The sequence below is a fragment of the Hemitrygon akajei genome, chromosome 14 (assembly GCF_048418815.1).
Source record: "Hemitrygon akajei chromosome 14, sHemAka1.3, whole genome shotgun sequence".
NCBI classification, from domain to species: domain Eukaryota; kingdom Metazoa; phylum Chordata; class Chondrichthyes; order Myliobatiformes; family Dasyatidae; genus Hemitrygon; species Hemitrygon akajei.
In genome coordinates, this window is record NC_133137.1 from 52,512,586 (window position 1) to 52,530,792 (window position 18,207).

Here is an 18,207-nt window from a genome sequence, read left to right on the forward strand (position 1 = left end):
TTTAATTAGGCATCATTAGCTTAATTAGTTCAGAACACTATTGTGTGGTGAAGGGCCTGTTCCTGTGCTGTACTGTTGTACGTTCTGTGTAATTAAAGTTCTTAGCCAAGTATTCACTGTTGCTCACCGAGCTCCCGCTCTCCATCCAAGCTCTGACCAAGCTCTCTGCCGATTATTCCGAATGGAACCTTCGCCGTTCCATTCTCAGAAACCCCTCATTAAATCATTTAAAATGCCCCCTTTTAAGATGATGAAAGGAACTTCTCTGATTAAGTCTTTGTTAGTGTCTGTAAGCTTCCTGTAAAGGACTTTGGGATGCTTTATTACATTAAAAACACTACTTAAAGACAAGTTGTTGCTAATGTGTAGCTGTTTGGATCTGCTTGGTATTGTCCATTAAAAGGGCAGTCAGCTCGTCAATTGGTGTGTACACACACACACACACACACACACACACACACACACACACACACACACACACACACACACACACACACACACACACACACACACACACACACACACACACACACACACACACACACACACACACACACACACACACACACACACACACACACACTGTTCCCTGCCCATTGCCCAGTTGAAGTTCAATGCATTTTAATTGAAGCCTGAGTGGACTTGGAGTGTTATTTTGTTTCACAGAGGAACACGTTATATAACCCATCGCTTAGTACAGCACTTTACACTATCTAATGTCCCTTTCTGCCATGAAAGTTTTCTATGAAATAATCCTTGAAGCATCTGCATATTTTAAGCAGCCATCCTGAAGATGTCTAACCCAGCAAACTCATTCATGAAGCACACTCTGGGACAATTCTTCAACCACGTATATCCTCAGATGAGCCATTAGAAGGAAGAATTATGGTCGACCTCCAAATATTTAAGAAAAGGTAAATGATGAACATATGCACAGTGAATTGAGGCTTGTATTCTAATCTTTCACTCCATCTTCAAGGCCAAAGATTGTGTAACTCTGGCCTTTATCATCACTACTCCAGCTAATATGCTGCTAAACCCCCTCTTCATGGTTTCTTTGCATATAGACTGGACTATTCCTGTGAATATTGAATTTTCCTGTTTCAAGAAAACTGCTCCCCTACTATCCCCTTTCCTCTCTCCTCCTGATCTACCCAGATCTTCCTATGCTCACCCCAACCCCTCATCACCCTGTTTCTTTTTCCTCCTCCACCCACACACTCCTCCCATTGGGTAGTCTCCCCCCACTGTTCTTTCCAGCCCTACCACCTCCTTCATTTGACTCCATGATCGACCTTCTTTTCCCATCAGATTCCATCATCTGGAGCCCTCCTCACCTATCACCTCCCAACCTCTGTTACCATTCCCACTCTCTCCTAATCTGTCCTTACCTGGGTCCACCTATCACTTGTTGGCTCTTGTCGCACCCCTTTCCTGTGCCTCTTTATACTAGCTATCTTCCCCTCGTGCAGTCCAGATGAAGAGTCTCAACGCAAAGCATTGACTGTCCATTACCCTCCAATGGCAATAACTAACCCTCTGAGTTCCTCCAGCATCCTGCATGTTGCTGCAAATTCCAGCATCTGCAGTCTCTTGTCTGTATTCCTGTGTGCGGGCTGCCCTCCCACCTCCGTAAAGCTTTGAACATCCAAAATTCTGCTAGCTGCATCTGAACTCACACAGTGTCCTCTTTTACTATGCATTGTTCCAAAACTGATGGCACAGGCAATCATGTCATGCCACCCGAAGCATCAATAGTTTCTCTCCCATCACAGATGCTGTTCAACCCATTGAATCCTGCTAGTAACTTTGCTTAAAATTCTTGTCACTGCTTTCAAACGTTTGAAATGTACAGACCTGTTTGAAAAAAAATTGGAAATGCTAGAAATACTCAGCAGGCCAGGCAGAATCTGTGGAGAATGAAACAGAGTCAGTGGTTCAGCTTGATGACCTTCCACCGGGGCTAAGAAAGGTTCGATACCAGGCGTGCTTTACATTACAGAGGAGTGGGAGTGGTGTAGAGAGGAATGGGAATGTATGTGATAAGGTGGAACCCAGTGGAAAGGGTGACACTGATACAAACTGGGGAAGGGAATAATTCCATGAATGTAAGGGTTAATCAATGAAGAGCATTTGATGTCTGTGATCCTGTACTAGAGTTTAGAAGAATGATGGGGGATTTTATTGAAACCTAATGAATATTGAAAAAGGCTTAGATGGAGTGGGCATGCAGGGGGTGTTTTCAGTCTAGGACTAGAGGGCACAGCCTCAGAGTAGAAGGACGTTCCTTTAGAACAGAGATCCTGAAGTATTCATTCAGCCAGAGGATGATGAATCTGTGGAATACATTGTAAAAGATTGCTGTGGAGGCCAAATCATTGAGTATATTTAAATAGAAAGTTGATGGTTTGTGATTAGTAAGGGGATCAAAGGTTACAGGGAGAGGCAGGAGAATGGGGTTGGGCAGGAAAATAAATCATGTTGGAATGGTGAACTGGTGGACCAGAATGGCCTAATTCTGCTCCTATGACTTATGGTCTTGTGGATTGTTATTCAAAGTGAGAGGAGATACAACTGGAAGGAGATAAGTGAGAGTAGAATAAAGAGTGCAGATCTGCATTTCTGCTTCTTCTACAATGCTCTGAGATTTCTAAGCCCCTCATATTTTTTCCTTCTAAATGTCCATTATTTGTTTCATCATTGAAGCCCAGCCTCTTTGGATTTGTCTCGTGAAACTTCACCACCCCTCCTTTCATTCAAACTATTGACTATCGTCTTCTCCCAGATGTCCATACCAGCTTTGATTGTGAGAAAATTCCTGGAAAATGCTATGTTGGAAATGTCACCTCATTAAACATTTTCTAACTGCGGGACAGTTGGATACAAGTTCCTCACAGGAAAGCTGTCTCACTGATCAAAGTTGTTATGATTGTTCCAAAACTGATGGCATAGGTAACTTCTCTTAGATACACACAGGGGGAAAATAGTTGCAAAGAATTAAAAGGAAATGTATCACTTTCAAATCCTAATGCTATATTTTTTGTTGTGTGCTACAATGAGAGAAATCATTGCCAGAAGAAAACACCTGAGTAACTACAACCATCGATTGCGTTGAAGATGGCTTCATGTTGGTGCGTGGTCCATTTATGGGGTTATAGAATTATGCTGCACAAAGGAAGAATGTGGAGTGGGTACAGGAGAGGCTTACCAGGATGCTGCATGGATTAGAGAATATTAGCTATAAGGAGAGGCTGAACAAACTTGGATTATTTTCTCTAGAGCATCAGAGGCTGAAGGGTGACCCGATAGAAGTACTGAATATAAAGTTATGAAAGTATTAACAGGATATACAGTCGGCCCTCCTTATCCAGGAGGGTTTGGTTCCCGGACCCCTCGCGGATACCAAAAAATGTGGATGCTCAAGTCCCTTATTTAACCTGTCTCAGTGCAGTGGACCCGGCGCAGCTCGGTCATTGTAAAAGCGTTAGGCTATGTCGGTCAACGATCGGAACAATTTTAAAGGATAAAGTAAGAAAGGCCCTGCCCCGATGGAAGCTACAATTATTACTAAGCAATGCAGTGGTTTAATTATTGAAATACATATGTTTCTTAAGTGTTTTATATGCATAGAAAGGTAAAATATATACTATATACAAAGACAAACGTTTGACTAACTGATGCTAAATAATACCGGATGTACCTGTTCCAACTTACTTAGTAAGAGAACTTACGTTTTTTTCTTGATCCCAATCCACGATAACCTACGCACATCCTCCCGTATACTTTAAATCATCTCTAGATTACTTATAATACCTAATACAATGTAAATGCTATGTAAACTAGTGTTATACTGCATTGTTTAGGGAATAATGACAAGAAAAAAAATCTGTACATGCTCAAACAACAAATGCAGGAAGAGCACTTCCGGGTTTTCTCAATTCGCGGTTGGTTGAATTCGCGCATGCGGAACTCGCGGATAAGGAGGGCCAACTCTGTAGCTTTTTCCTCAAGGTGGAACAGTCTGGAACGCATGGGTTTAAGGTGAGAGAGGGAAAAGTTTAAAGGAGATGTGTGAGACAAGTCTCTTAAACAGAGAGTGGTGGTGTCACCAGGGGTGGTGGTGGAAACAAATGCCAGTGCTGTCTAAAAGAACATGAATAGGCAGGGAATGGAGGGATGTAGACCATGTTAGATTAGCTGGGATTTGTTTAAATCAGCACAGAATCGTAGGCTAAATAGCCTGCTCTTAAGACAGGGTGTTTACCCTGTTCCCTCTTCCACTGCCCTCCAAAAGAACCCTCTACCTCTGCTATTCCTGTGCAACTTCTCATTTGCAGTATTCATCCATTTCCTTTCCTGAAGGGATTTGTGACTTCTGCTTCCTCGATTGAAATCTCAAAATCCAATAATTCCAGAGTTCCATTCCTACAATGTGAAGTAGGCCCTTCTGGGCCTTAGAGCTGCATTGCCCAATAATTCCTTGATATAACCCTAGCCAAATCATGGGACAACTTATGATGACCAATTAGCCTACCAATCGGTACACGGGGGAAGCCAATGTGGTCACGGGGAGAATGTATAAGCTCCTTAATGGTTGCAGTGGGATTTAGCCAGACTCTGGAGTTGGCTTGTTTGCATAATTTTCTGTGTATTCCCCTTCTTCTGAACACAAAATCACAGGACCTAGCAAACTCCCATCTTCCAGCTACATTGGACCTGTTTGCCTACTGCTCAGACTGGTCCACTAAAGATCCCATAGACTCACCACTCGTTTGTCCTGTCCTACCTGGAAAATGATGCCCCATCTGCCAGGATGTGTTCAGTGACTTCAGCTTGGTGTTTTAATGTGATTACCCCTCAGAGGTTGGTGGGTAAATTGCCCTTGTTGCAACTCGATACCCCTCTCTGTAAATGGATTTTGGACTTCTTAGAGAAAGAGCCCAGTCACCCTAAGTTGGCAGCAGCATCTCAAGCTCCATCATGCTGAGCAGTGGTGCCTGCCATGCCTGTGTGCTCAGACTGCTGCTGATCATGACTGGACTGCCAGATCCAGCTCAGACTGCTGCTGATCATGACTGGACTGCCAGATCCAGCTCAGACTGCTGCTGATCATGATTGGACTGCCAGATCCAGCTCAGACTGCTGCTGATCATGACTGGACTGCCAGATCCAGCTCAGACTGCTGCTGATCATGATTGGACTGCCAGATCCAGCTCAGACTGCTGCTGATCATGACTGGACTGCCAGATCCAGCTCAGACTGCTGCTGATCATGATTGGACTGCCAGATCCAGCTCAGACTGCTGCTGATCATGACTGGACTGCCAGATCCAGCTCAGACTGCTGCTGATCATGACTGGACTGCCAGATCCAGCTCAGACTGCTGCTGATCATGACTGGACTGCCAGATCCAGCTCAGACTGCTGCTGATCATGACTGGACTGCCAGATCCAGCTCAGACTGCTGCTGATCATGACTGGACTGCCAGATCCAGCTCAGACTGCTGCTGATCATGACTGGACTGCCAGATCCAGCTCAGACTGCTGCTGATCATGACTGGACTGCCAGATCCAGCTCAGACTGCTGCTGATCATGACTGGACTGCCAGATCCAGCTCAGACTGCTGCTGATCATGACTGGACTGCCAGATCCAGCTCAGACTGCTGCTGATCATGACTGGACTGCCAGATCCAGCTCAAACTGCTGATAATACAACAGTGGTGGCCTCATCAGCAACAATGAAGAGTCGGCACTCAGAGTGGAGGTACAAAGGCTTGTCAGATGATGTGAGAACGACAACCTGAGTTTCCAAGTGGACAAGATGATTGTGGATGATGGACAAGATCCACCACTCTCCACTGCACATTGATGGCTGTGCTGTGGAGAAACTGAGGAGCACCAAGTTCCTTGGTGTGCACATAATAACCTGGACCCACAACACCTCCTCAGTATTCAGGAAGACACAGTAGGTGTCTGAGGTGATTGAGACATGCAGGACTTATGCAAGGAGTACCACTGAGAGTGTCCTGTCTGGCTGCATCACTGTATGGTAGGGAAGCTGCAGGCATTGGACTGCAAGACCCTCCAGAGAGGTTCATTGGGTTCTCCCTCCGAACCCCATTTGTGATGTTTACTGGGAGTGTTACAGATGAAGGGCTTTAAGCATTGTTGAGGATCACTGCTACCTGTCCCACAATCCACTGCCATCAGGAAGGAGGTACAGAGCATCAGTCCGGGGACTCCCAGACTGGCTAACAGCTTCTTTCCTCAGGCTGTGAGACTGATGAATACCCTGCCACCACCAAGGGCTAGTCACTTGGACAGCAAGCTGTTCACTGTTTACCTTTGCTGCACACTAAATGCATTTTGATTCATATTTTATTAGCTCATTTATGGTAGTATTTTTCTTTATGTGGGTTGCGTGATATATGATTGGTAGATGCATTGTGGTCCAGAGGAACAGTGTTTCATTTGGTTGCATAAATGTACAGATGATAATAAACTTGAATTTGAAAAGCTGGAACAAGGCAGCTTGTTTCAACAGAGGAAACTTGGCTGGAGATGTGCTAAAGGTATTGGTGCTGCTCATTTGGTAACAGTCTGGCCTCAGTAACTGCGATCAGTTCTCCCTGTCTAGTCTAGTGGGATGCCATAATTCTCTGCTACAGTTGAAGCCAGTGGTTTCCCCTTCATTGTGAGGTCAGAGTGGAGATGTTTATGGATGAAGGCACAATGCACAGCTCCATCCCTATTCCCTTGGAAAATGAAACAAAAACAGAAACTGTAGGGAGAATGCCGTCAGTCAAGCAGCATCTGTGGAAAGAGAAGCCATTCGGGGACCCTTTCTCTAACTCCTCAGAAAATAGTTGTGAGTCATAAGCACAGAAACAGGCCCCTCGGCCCGCCATGCTCATGCCAACATTTTTTTCCAGCTACGCTCACTTGCATTAAGACAACATCAAGCTAAGAGTGTGGTAGAATATACTTCTATGTCTTGACTTTTTAGGAGTCTGTCAAAATGTCTTCTAACTATATTGATTATATCTGATTCCACGACCATCTTCAGATGTCAACGAATTCTCTGTGTAAAAAAAAATCTATACTTCAATAGACAATAGACAATAGGTGCAGAAGTAGACCATTTGGCCCTTCAAGCCTGCACCACCATTTTGAGATCATGGCTGATCTACTACTATCAATACCCGGTTCCTGCCTTGTCCCCATATCCCTTGATTCCCCTATCCATGAGATACCTATCTAGCTCCTTCTTGAAAGCATCCAGAGAATTGGCCTCCACTACCTTCTGAGGCAGTGCATTCCAGACCCCCACAACTCTTTGGGAGAAGAAGTTTTTCCTTAACTCTGTCCTAAATGACCTACCCCTTATTCTAAAACCATGCCCTCTGGTACTGGACTCTCCCAGCATCTGGAACATATTTCCTGCCTCTATCTTGTCCAATCCCTTAATAATCTTATATGTTTCAATCAGATCCCCTCTCAATCTCCTTAATTCCAGCGTGTACAAGCCCAGTCTCTCTAACCTGTCTGCGTAAGACAGTCCAGACATCCCAGGAATTAACCTCGTGAATCTACACTGCACTTCCTCTACAGCCAGGATGTCCTTCCTTAACCCTGGATCCAAAACTGTACACAATACTCCAGGTGTGGTCTCACCAGGGCTCTGTACAAATGCAAGAGGATTTCCTTGCTCTTGTACTCAATTCCCTTTGTAATAAAGGCCAACATTCCATTAGCCTTCTTCACTGCCTGCTGCACTTGCACATTCACCTTCAGTGACTGATGAACAAGGACTCCTAGATCTCTTTGTATTTCTCCTTTACCTAACTCTACACTGTTCAGATAATAATCTGCTTTCCTGTTCTTACTCCCAAAATGGATAACCTCACACTTATTCACATTAAACGTCATCTGCCAAGTATCTGTCCACTCACCCAACCTATCCAAGTCACCCTGAATTCTCCTAACATCCTCATCACATGTCACACTGCCACCCAGCTTAGTATGTTATTTTCAATGCCTTCATCCAAATCGTTGACGTAAATTGTAAACAGCTGTGGTCCCAATACCGAGCCATTCCGAGAAACACCCATTCACCGCTATCCTTTGCTTTCTATCTGCCAACCAGTTTTCTATCCATGTCAATGTCTTCCCCCTGATGCCCTGAGCTTTGATTTTACCCACCAATCTCCTATGTGGGACCTTATCAAATGCCTTCTGAAAATCGAGGTACACTACATCCACTGGATCTCCCCCATCTAACTTCCTGGTTACATCCTCGAAAAACTCCTACAGATTAGTCAAGCATGATTTACCCTTGGTAAATCCATGCTGGCTCGGCCCAATCCTATCACTGCTATCTAGATATGCCACTATTTCATCCTTAATAATGGACTCTAGCATCTTCCCCACCACCGATGTCAGGCTGACAGGTCGATAGTTCTCTGTTTTCTCCCTCCTTCCTTTCTTAAAAAGTGGGATAACATTAGCCATTCTCCAATCCTCAGGAACTGATCCTGAATCTAAGGAACATTGGAAAATGATTACCAATGCATCCGCAATTTCCAGGGCCACCTCCTTTAGTACCCTAGGATGCAGACCATCTGGACCTGGGGATTTGTCAGCCTTCAGTCCCATCAGTCTTCTCATCACTGTTTCCTTCCTAATGTCAATCTGTTTCATTTCCTTTGTTACCCTATGTCCTTGGCCCATCCATACATCTGGGAGATTGCTTGTGTCTTCCTTAGTGAAAACAGATCTAAAGTACTCATTAAATTCTTCTGCCATTTCTTTGTTTCCCATAACAATTTCACCCAATTCATTTTCAAGGGCCCAACATTGTTCTTAACTATCTTCTTTCTCTTCACATACCTAACAAAGCTTTTGCTATCTTCCTTTATATTCCTGGCTAGCTTGCGTTCGTACCTCATTTTTTCTCCCCGTAATGTCTTTTTAGTTAAGTTCTGTTGTTCCTTAAAAACTTCCCAATCATCTGTCCTCCCACTCACCTTAGCTCTGTCATACTTCCTTTTTTTTAATGCTATGCAATCTCTGACTTCCTTTGTCAACCACTGTGGCCCCTTTCCCCCTTTTGAATCCTTCCTTCTCTGGGGGATGAACTGATTTTGCACCTTGTGCATTATTCCCAAGAATACCTGCCATTGCTGTTCCACTGTCTTTTCTGCTAGGCTATCCGTCCAGTCAACTTTGACCAGCTCCTCCCTCATGGCTCCATAGTTTCCCCTGTTCAACTGCAACACTGACACCTCCGAGCTGCCCTTATCCTTCTCAAATTGCAGATAAAAACTTATCATATTATGATCACTACCTCCTAATGGCTCCTTTACTGCAAGATCACTTGTCAAATCCTGTTCATTACATAACACTTCAGATCCCCTTTCAAACTCCATGCTTTCAATGTCCTCTTGTTTTTGATCCCCCAACCACAGGGAGGAACTATTTTACTATCTACTTTATCTGTGCCTCTCACAATTTGATATACTTCTATCAGGTTACCCCTCGATCTCTTTCGCTCCAGTTTCTCCCCATAACCAAAACCATCTAATCCAGACAACATCCTGGTCAATCTCCTCAGCACTCTCTCCAGCGCAATTCTGGTGATGTGGTGAATTAAATTGCATGTAATACTCAAAGCCCCAGTTTATTTTGTATTTTGTAAATTTGTAAGCAGCAAGACCTGGACAACATGAGCTGATAAATCGTGATCTATATTAGAAACAAAAGGTATGGAAGCAGGAGACCGTACATGACTGCTTAACATTTGATATCATCTTCTGTCTTAGTGTTGTGTTCCTGCTCTAACCCCATGTTCCATGATTCCTCTAATTTCTCAATATCTAGCACCTGTGTTACAAAGTGTCACGTCTACAAGAGGAGGGGCCTTTTCCCCTGGCACTGATTGACATTGCTTTCAACAAATGGGGGGGCTCCAAGTAGGGGGACTTGGGGTTGTACCTTTTTTACTGTCACTCATTCTTTGGGGCACTCTTCTGTTTTTAGGATGTCTACAAAGAACAAGAATTTCAGGATGTATATTGCACATATTTCTTTGATATTAAATGGAACTACTGAAATCATAAACAGGATCACTCTAGCATCAGTATTGTTTTTGTGAGCTTACCAGAGGATGTGTATCCTGTGGTGATTTGACTTCACCCACCTACAGCATCCAAGCCCAGAGAGTGATGGAATATTTTCCACTCCACTGGATGAATAAAATTCCAGTGACACTTGAGAAGCTTGACAGCACCCAGGCCAAGACAGTCTGAACATAGAATATAGAACACTACAGATTCTTCAGCCTACACCCTTATGCCAACATTGCAACCTAGCCTAAGACCAATCTAACCCTTCCCTCCTACGTAGCCCATCATCCATGTGCCTATCAAAAAGTTTCTTAAATGTCCCTAATGTATCTGCATCTACTACCACCACTGGTTCAGCATTCCACACACACACCACTTACGGTGTAAAAAATATTTCCTCTGATATCCCCCCTGTACTTTCCTCGAATCAGCTTAAAATTATGCCACCTCGTATTAGCCACATCTGGGAAAAAGTCCCTGGCTATCCACTCAATCTATGCCTCTTATTATCTTGTGCATCTCTGTTCAGTCACTTCTCATCCTCCTTCACTCCAAAGAGAAAAGCCCTAACTCACTCTACCTATCCTCATAAGACATGCCCTCTAATCCAGGTAGCATTCTGGTAAATCTCCTCTGCATCCTCTCTAAAGCTTCCACATCCTCCTATAATGAAGTGACCAGAATTGAACACAGTACTCCGTGTGATCTAACCAAGATTTTATAGAGTTGAAACCTTACTTCACACTTGACTGGCATCTCACCTACTGCTTGAACATCTTCAGTGCCTCTTCCTCTGGCACAGAAATGCATGTCATCCCTCCAAGGCTGCTCTTCCCACATATTTCCAACCGGAAGGAAACGAAAGTACAGGAAGACAGTACTTTTCTAGATCATAAGCCATGTTGACTTGAAAATATAATTCCACTCCCTTTCCAATGCCCCCCCACCCAGCACAGATGCTGCATGGGCCCAGTGAGTTACCCCAGCACATTGTTTGTTGCTTCATATTCTAACTTGTGAGTCTCCTTGGGAATATAAACCAGTGGGTCTGAATTGTGTTGCATCTTAGTTTGGGTTCACCTAAGGGGACCACAACTTGTGGTTTGGAGCCTTGCATGCCTCAGTGATCCAGAGAGCTATGTTGGCTGGAGCCATGCCAAACAGGTCAAAGGGTAGAGGCCAAACTATGAGTTGTCCACCAGTCCTTGGTTCAGGGTTCAGCTCAGGGCTAACAACCCTGACTGGTAAAACAAAACTGTCATGGAAACAGCAATGAAGAATTCTATATCTGAGTGCGACAGTATTCCTGAGTCTCCACCTGGAACTTGCGTGACTGACAGTAATGAAAACCGATAGGAAGCTACCGACATGAAGAAGGAAGCCCTGAACATCACCCTCAAGAAGATGGAGGACCTTCATTGCTGCCCTAACCACCAGCGGCATAATAGGCAGCAAGTAAGTTATTTGGGTTGAGAGAACTTTCATGTCAAGGTTACTGTGATTTGAGTAAGTGAATCAGAATTAGGTTAATTATCATGGACATATGTCATGAAATATGTTGTTTTGTGGCAGCAGTGCAGTGCAAGACAAAAAATATTCTGACTTGCAAAAAGTAAGTAAAATAAATAGTGCAAAAGAGGAATAGTGAGGCAGTGTTTACGGTTCATGGATCGTTCAGAAATCTGATGGCGGAGGAGAAGAAGCTATTCCTAAAACATTGAGTGTGGGTCTTCAGGCTCCTGTACTTCCTCCCTAATGGTAGCCATGAGAAGAGGGTATGTCCCAGGGTAAGGGTCCTTAATGAGGGATGCTGCCTTCTTGATGCACAATCCTTTGAAGATGACCTAGATGGTGGGGAGGTCTGTGCCTGTGATGGAGCTGGCTAAGTTTACAACTCTCAGCAACCTCTGTTGATCCTGTGCGATGCAATCTCCATATCAGATGGTAATGCAACCAGTCAGAATGTTCTCCACCATATGTATATCTGTAGCAATTTGCTATAGTCTTTGATGACATATCAAATCTCCTCAAACTTCTAACAAAGTACAGCTGCTGGCATGCCTTCTTCATGATTACATCAATGTGTTGGACCCAGGACAGATCCTTGGAGATATTGATGCCCAGGAACTTGAAGTCGCTCACTTTTTCCACCACTGGTCCCTCAATGAAGAACAATGTATGTTCTCCACTAATTGCAGAAGGACAGAGTGTGTTGGGTTGAAGTGTGTAAATATCCTCTCTGTTGGGTTATGAAGACTGTAGCTATGTACAAAGACCCTGTTGCCCTGTGGATATCCTGAAGATCCTCTAGCCTTTGAAAAATCTTCTTGCTGTTGATCTATGTTGTGTCTGTTGAATGAGTGTTTTTGTATAGAAAATATCAGAGGATTTGTTTTTGGTTATTAAGGGATTTGAGAGATATGGGGTTAGTGTGGGAAAGTGGTGATTAGATGACAGATCAGCTATGACCTCATTGAGGGGCTGAATGGCCTGCAGCATCTGTTTCACTTGTTCTTCTTGTGAGCAGTTTGTGCAAATAGAGGGCGAGCAAGGAAATCTGTCTGGAGGGCAAGGCAGTTCAAATGACCGTAAGACCATAAGATGTAGGAGTAGAATTAGGCCATTCAGCCCATCAAGTCTGCTCCACACATTTGATCATTACTGATTTACTATCCCTCTCAACCTCATTTTCCTGCCTTCTCCCTGTAATCTTTGATGCCTTTACTAATCAAGAATCTATCAACCTCCTCTTTAAGTATACCCAATGACCTCCACTGCAGTCTGTGGCGATGAATTACATAGATTCACCACCCTCAGACTAAAGAAATTCATTTTTAAAGGAAATCCTTATATTCTGAGGCTGCATAGAAAGTGATCTCATCCTTCCGTTTCTGCATTCTGTCACCCACTTGATCCATCAGGTTGACCCAGTATGAGATGGCTTCAGTTCAACATAGGAACAAGCCCAGCACAAAAAGGAATGCTGGCTAGTTTTACTAAGACCCATGGCACCCTAGGGAGCTGCTGGGGAAGGTTGGTGCTGCTTTGTTTTTGCTCCATTGGGGACATACCTCTCTCTGCTTTCGTCCATGGCATTGCCACACAATGGGGAAGACCAACCTGGTGCGCTGCAGTGTGTTTTGATTCAACTTATGTACCTCCTAATCCTAAGTCCTCATTCTGTTGTTCTACAATTCAAGTTTATTTGTCACGTGTACATTGAAAGATACAGAGAAATGTTTCATTTGCGTTAACAGGGGTGTGCTGCGGTTGGCCCACGATTGTCACCACACATTCCAGTGCCAACACAGCAGCCGCACACTGCTTGTCAGAACATCACAGAACGAAACAAGCAACAAAAGAACAACAACAGAACAAGCTCTGGTCTTCCCTCCCACCCACACACATCTAACGCCAGGACAAGATGCCTTCTTCAGCTTCTATCCTCCAGTGGTCTCGGGCTTGGAAAGGGCTGGCAGACATTGGGCTTCTGCTTCCCCAGCGGACTCACAGAGGTTCACAGACTCGGGGCTCTGGACAACGGGATTCGATCCTTGGCATCAACTCCAGGACCCACCATTCACGGAACACTAGGCCTCAAACTCCAGAATCATCTCTGATGCCACCCTGAACACTAGGCCTCTTCGTGTTCAGTGTAACGGGGCAAAGCTTCAGTTCCAATCCTCAGGTTTAACCGGAACTACAGATCCTCTCTGACAGACCTAAACCACACAGCACTGTGGTTGTGCCTTTGTTGGCTCCCTGGATGAGCTGTGTGGAAGTCCCAGCACCCTTGCTCCCTCTGTGTCCCCCTGCCCCCTCATTCCCTCGAGCGAGTGAAGGGGCTACCCATGCCAAGCTGCCTTCAGCACTGACAGCTTCCTGGCCCCACTGGAGAAGTGTGCAGGGAGATAGCACTGCAGTTTTCCTCATTATCCATCATTCCTGATACTTTCCATTAGAGACCAACCACTCACTCCTGCCTGTCTTCAGGACCAGACGTGACTAACAGAGTGCTCAATTGCCTACCACACTCGGTTTTGGAGTGAGCAAGTATACAGGAAATACATATACACAGCCTCAAAGCACTTCGCAATCAATTACTTCAGACTTTCCATTAATGTGATGTACAACGTTTGTATAAATTGAAGCAGTTTTTGCATCCAGTTAAAGCTCCAATAATCTGCTCTCTGATTGTCCAAAGGGTACAATATTCAGCATCTGGCTCAAGAGGTAAACTCACTGGGGAGCATTTCCCAAACTCTCGTTAAGCTCACTGGGGTCCCTGTCCTAATCTTCTTTCAAACTCGCTGACTGGTGAAAAAGGTAGTGGTGGGATGGGCCAGAGAGTAGTGGTGAAGAAGTGCACACTATATGAATGGTAGGGGAAACAGACTTGATTGTAACTTTGGATAAAGGGGAGGAGGGGCTCTAAGCTGAATTATGCTCACCACTTACCCACGGTTTTGAAGAGGACATCTGGTCATAGCCCCTTCCTGGGCAACTTTGATTGCCCATCCTGAACTCTAAAATGTAGATGTATTGGATGGATCACAGTACAAGGTCCAATGCTTTGAATCCTCTGTTGCACTGTGGTCCTAGCAGTAGCATATGGAGCACAGGGATAGGAAGCACTGCCAGTCTCATGTAGTTATACAGCACTGGAACAGGCCCTTCATCCCACTCTATCCATACTGACCATCAAGTATCTATCTTCTACTAATACTAATTCAAGGCCTCAGGTGTCTCTACACCAGGGCTGGATGGTGTCGTTATAGTGGCACTGATAACTTAGGGTTAAGTGAAGGCAAGTAGTTTAATTAATTATCTGTATTTAACTCTATTTTAATTAAATTTTACAGCTTCAAATAAATTTATAATTTTTTACAATTATTTAAGATTGTTTGTAAACTCCTCCAATAATCATTAGACATACACCATTCTGAGGCCCAGTTTCTGCATTGTGGGGTGACTTTTAGGCATGGTGTGTCAGCAAGTCCACCTGCACCCCATGTCCAAATCTGGTCAGGCCTGTGGTAGGACGATTCTGCCCTTCTGCTGGGAAATATTGCAGGAGTGGAGCTCACTGAGCCACATGTCAGAGGGGCAGTACTGTTAAGGTGGGCCGCATGGATCCATCACTGCCGTAGGGAGATGAAAGATGGGCTTTAATATTAGTGAGAGCAGGACACCAAATTTTACAGCTAAATTCTAATTAGTAAATCAGTCTTCCTGCTGTACATATTCGGAGTAGAATCTGTTCTGTTTCCCTAGAGGAAGAGCTTGCAACACATCCACTGGATGGCATCATATTGCCTGGAGTCATAAGGCAAAGCATTCTGGATTTAACTCGCAAGTGGGTGAGTAAGCGTTGCTTAACAGTACAGCATTAACCTTGCATTCCCCTGGCTGATTGGCATCATGCTAACAGCTAATTAGCTGCTCTAAATACAACACTAAATTTGTAGTCTGCTAATCTGTTTAATTTTGATTTGAACATTAACTATTAATGTAATTCATATCTGCATCTCAGTCCAAACCTTGTTATATTTATTCATTTATTAGAATCAATATCTATTACTTGTGACTGCACTGTCGACTTTGCTTGAAGTACCTATTAATAAATTTGGGGTCAAATATTTGATGAGACCTAATACTGAATCAAATACTTTTAAAATGAGTTGTGGATGTCTGGTTAAATGTGGGCAACGTTGTTAGATGTACAACAGTGATAAAGAGGATACCAATTTTATCTTTTATAAATAAAGCTTAGTAAGGTGGATGGGAGCTGATGTTTTCATGTGTGTGTCTTCTCTTATGCCCATGTGAAGAATAAGTTCAAAGTTGCGGAGCGTTCGGTAACGATGGAGCAGCTTATCAAAGGTGTGAATGAAGGCCGAGTCAAGGAAATGTTTGGAACAGGAACAGCTTGCACTTTGTGCCCAGTGCACCAGATCCTTTACAAAGAAGAGGTGAGGACACTGAATATTATATATAGGGAGAACTACCATTTACTGATGGATTTTACACACCATATGAAAGCTGCATCTATGGACAGAGAAACAGGGTCTCCCAATTACAGCTGTTGCCTTTGGGAGGTGGCTAGATCATTGTGGTGTTCTCTATGTAAGGTGGAGGTGGGTACATTTTTGAAAGATTAGGGAATTGAATGCTGTGGGGATCTGGCACAGAGAAGGAGTTGATGCCTGAGATAAATGAGACATAATTGAATGGTGGGGCAGGCTTGAAGTGCAGAATGGCCTACTCCTGCTCCTATTTTAGACTGTAAAGTTGTCAGTTATAAGAGCAGAATTAGGCCATTTGGCTCACTGAGTCTGCTTTGCCATTTTCAACACCGATCACCTTCTCCCCACAACACTTAAACCTGGTACCAATTAAGAACTGATCAATCTTTGCATTAAATTCACTGGATGACTTGGCCTCCACAGCTTAATGTGGCAACAAATCCCACAGTTCTGCCACCCTCTGGTTGAAGAAACTCCTCCTCAATCTTAAAGGGACCACCCTTTACTCAGAGGCTGTGCCCTCAGATTCTGGACTCTACTATTAATGGAAACTCCTTCTCCATGTCCACTTTATCCAAGCCTTTCAGTACCCAGTAGGTTTTCTTGTGCACTTGTCCTATTCATCCTTTTTTTTTCATCTTCTCTGGAACTTAAAAATAACTTGTTTCCTTCTCTTCTTCAGTCCTAATGAAGGGTCTTTCACTTGGAACATTGACTTAGTGTCTCTTTGCACAGATGCTGCCTGACCTGCTGAGTATTTCTGGTCTTTTCTGCTTTTGTTTCAGATTGCTAGCAAATGCAGATTTGTTTTTGATTTTCATGGTTTGGGTTGATTTCATCTCTTGATAGACATGCTTCCAGGAAGAGTGAGTGAAAGGGGGAAAGGGACACACTGTTAAAGAGGTTCTTTCTGATCCAGGTAGGAGATAACTCTGCAGAGACATGAGAAAGTCTGCAGATGCTGGAGATTCAAAGCAACACACACAAAATGTTGGAGAAACTCAGCAGGTCAGATAGTAGCTATGGAAATAAATTAGCAATCAACACTTCAGGCCAAAACTCTTCTGCAGGACTGGAAAGGAAGGGGGAAGAAGTCAGAATAATAAAGGTAAAGGGAGGGCAAGGAGGGTAGCTAGAAGGTAAGAGGTGAAACCAGGTGGGTAGGAAAGATAAAGGGCTGGAGAGGAAGGAATCTGATAAGGGAGTGGATCATAGGTGAAAAGGCAGGAGGAGGGGACCCAGGGGAAGGTGACAGGCAAGTGAGAAGAGTAAGAGGCCAGAGTGGGGAATAGGAGAGGGGAGGGGGAGGGATATTTTTTGCCAGAAGGAGAAATTGATATTCATGCTATTAGGTTGGAGGGTACCCAGATGGAATATAAGGTGTTGCTCCTCCACACTGAGGGTGGCCTCATCTTGCACAAAAGGAGGCAAAGAAGTCAAGTCAAATAAGTGATGGTGTGAAAAAGGAAATGGAGACCTGGATAAATACGGTGAAATCAACTTGATAAGGTTAGGTTAATTCCTGAAGAAGGTACCTACGGGTCACGTGGAGCAGATCATGCTGATGCATTTAATGGCTTGGAATTACAAAAAGAAAAGGTAATGGTAGAAAAGTGGGAAGAGGTACTTGGAGGGAGAGGCAGTTAGCATGGCAGATATATGTCAATACACACAAGCTATAAACAGCCTGTGTTTTTGCACTAATTTTATAAGGAAAGATTTAGGCTGTCTGACTAAGCACAATGCTGCTGAGATATGGGACAAAGTTATTGGATCCTTTTATAATAGAAGATAAAAATAGAAGGTGTTGGTGACACTCAGGAGGTCTGGCAGCTACTGTGGGGGGTGAAATGGAGTCAGCGTTCAGGGTCGGTGATCAATTGTTGGTAGTTCTTGTGTTCATACACTGGGTGGTGAAGAACTTCCTTTTCCTGAGATCCCTCACACAGCGCTGCAGAAGAGATGAAAGTTGATGTCATCCTCAAAAAGTGCTGATTCAGAATCAAAAATGAATTTATTATCTCTGACATAGGTCATGAAATTTGTTGTTTTGTGTCA

At 44.0% G+C, this 18,207-nt stretch overlaps 1 protein-coding gene across 1 annotated transcript in view; it reads left to right on the plus strand.

Moving 5' to 3' along the window:
* bcat1 (branched chain amino-acid transaminase 1, cytosolic) overlaps positions 1-18,207 on the plus strand; it is a 108,895-nt gene that overhangs the window by 72,722 nt on the left and 17,966 nt on the right. Inside the window, exons 8-9 of the mRNA XM_073066067.1 lie at positions 15,398-15,483; positions 15,955-16,095. Coding sequence (XP_072922168.1) covers positions 15,398-15,483; positions 15,955-16,095 — 227 coding nt within the window. The remainder of the gene's footprint in view (positions 1-15,397; positions 15,484-15,954; positions 16,096-18,207) is intronic.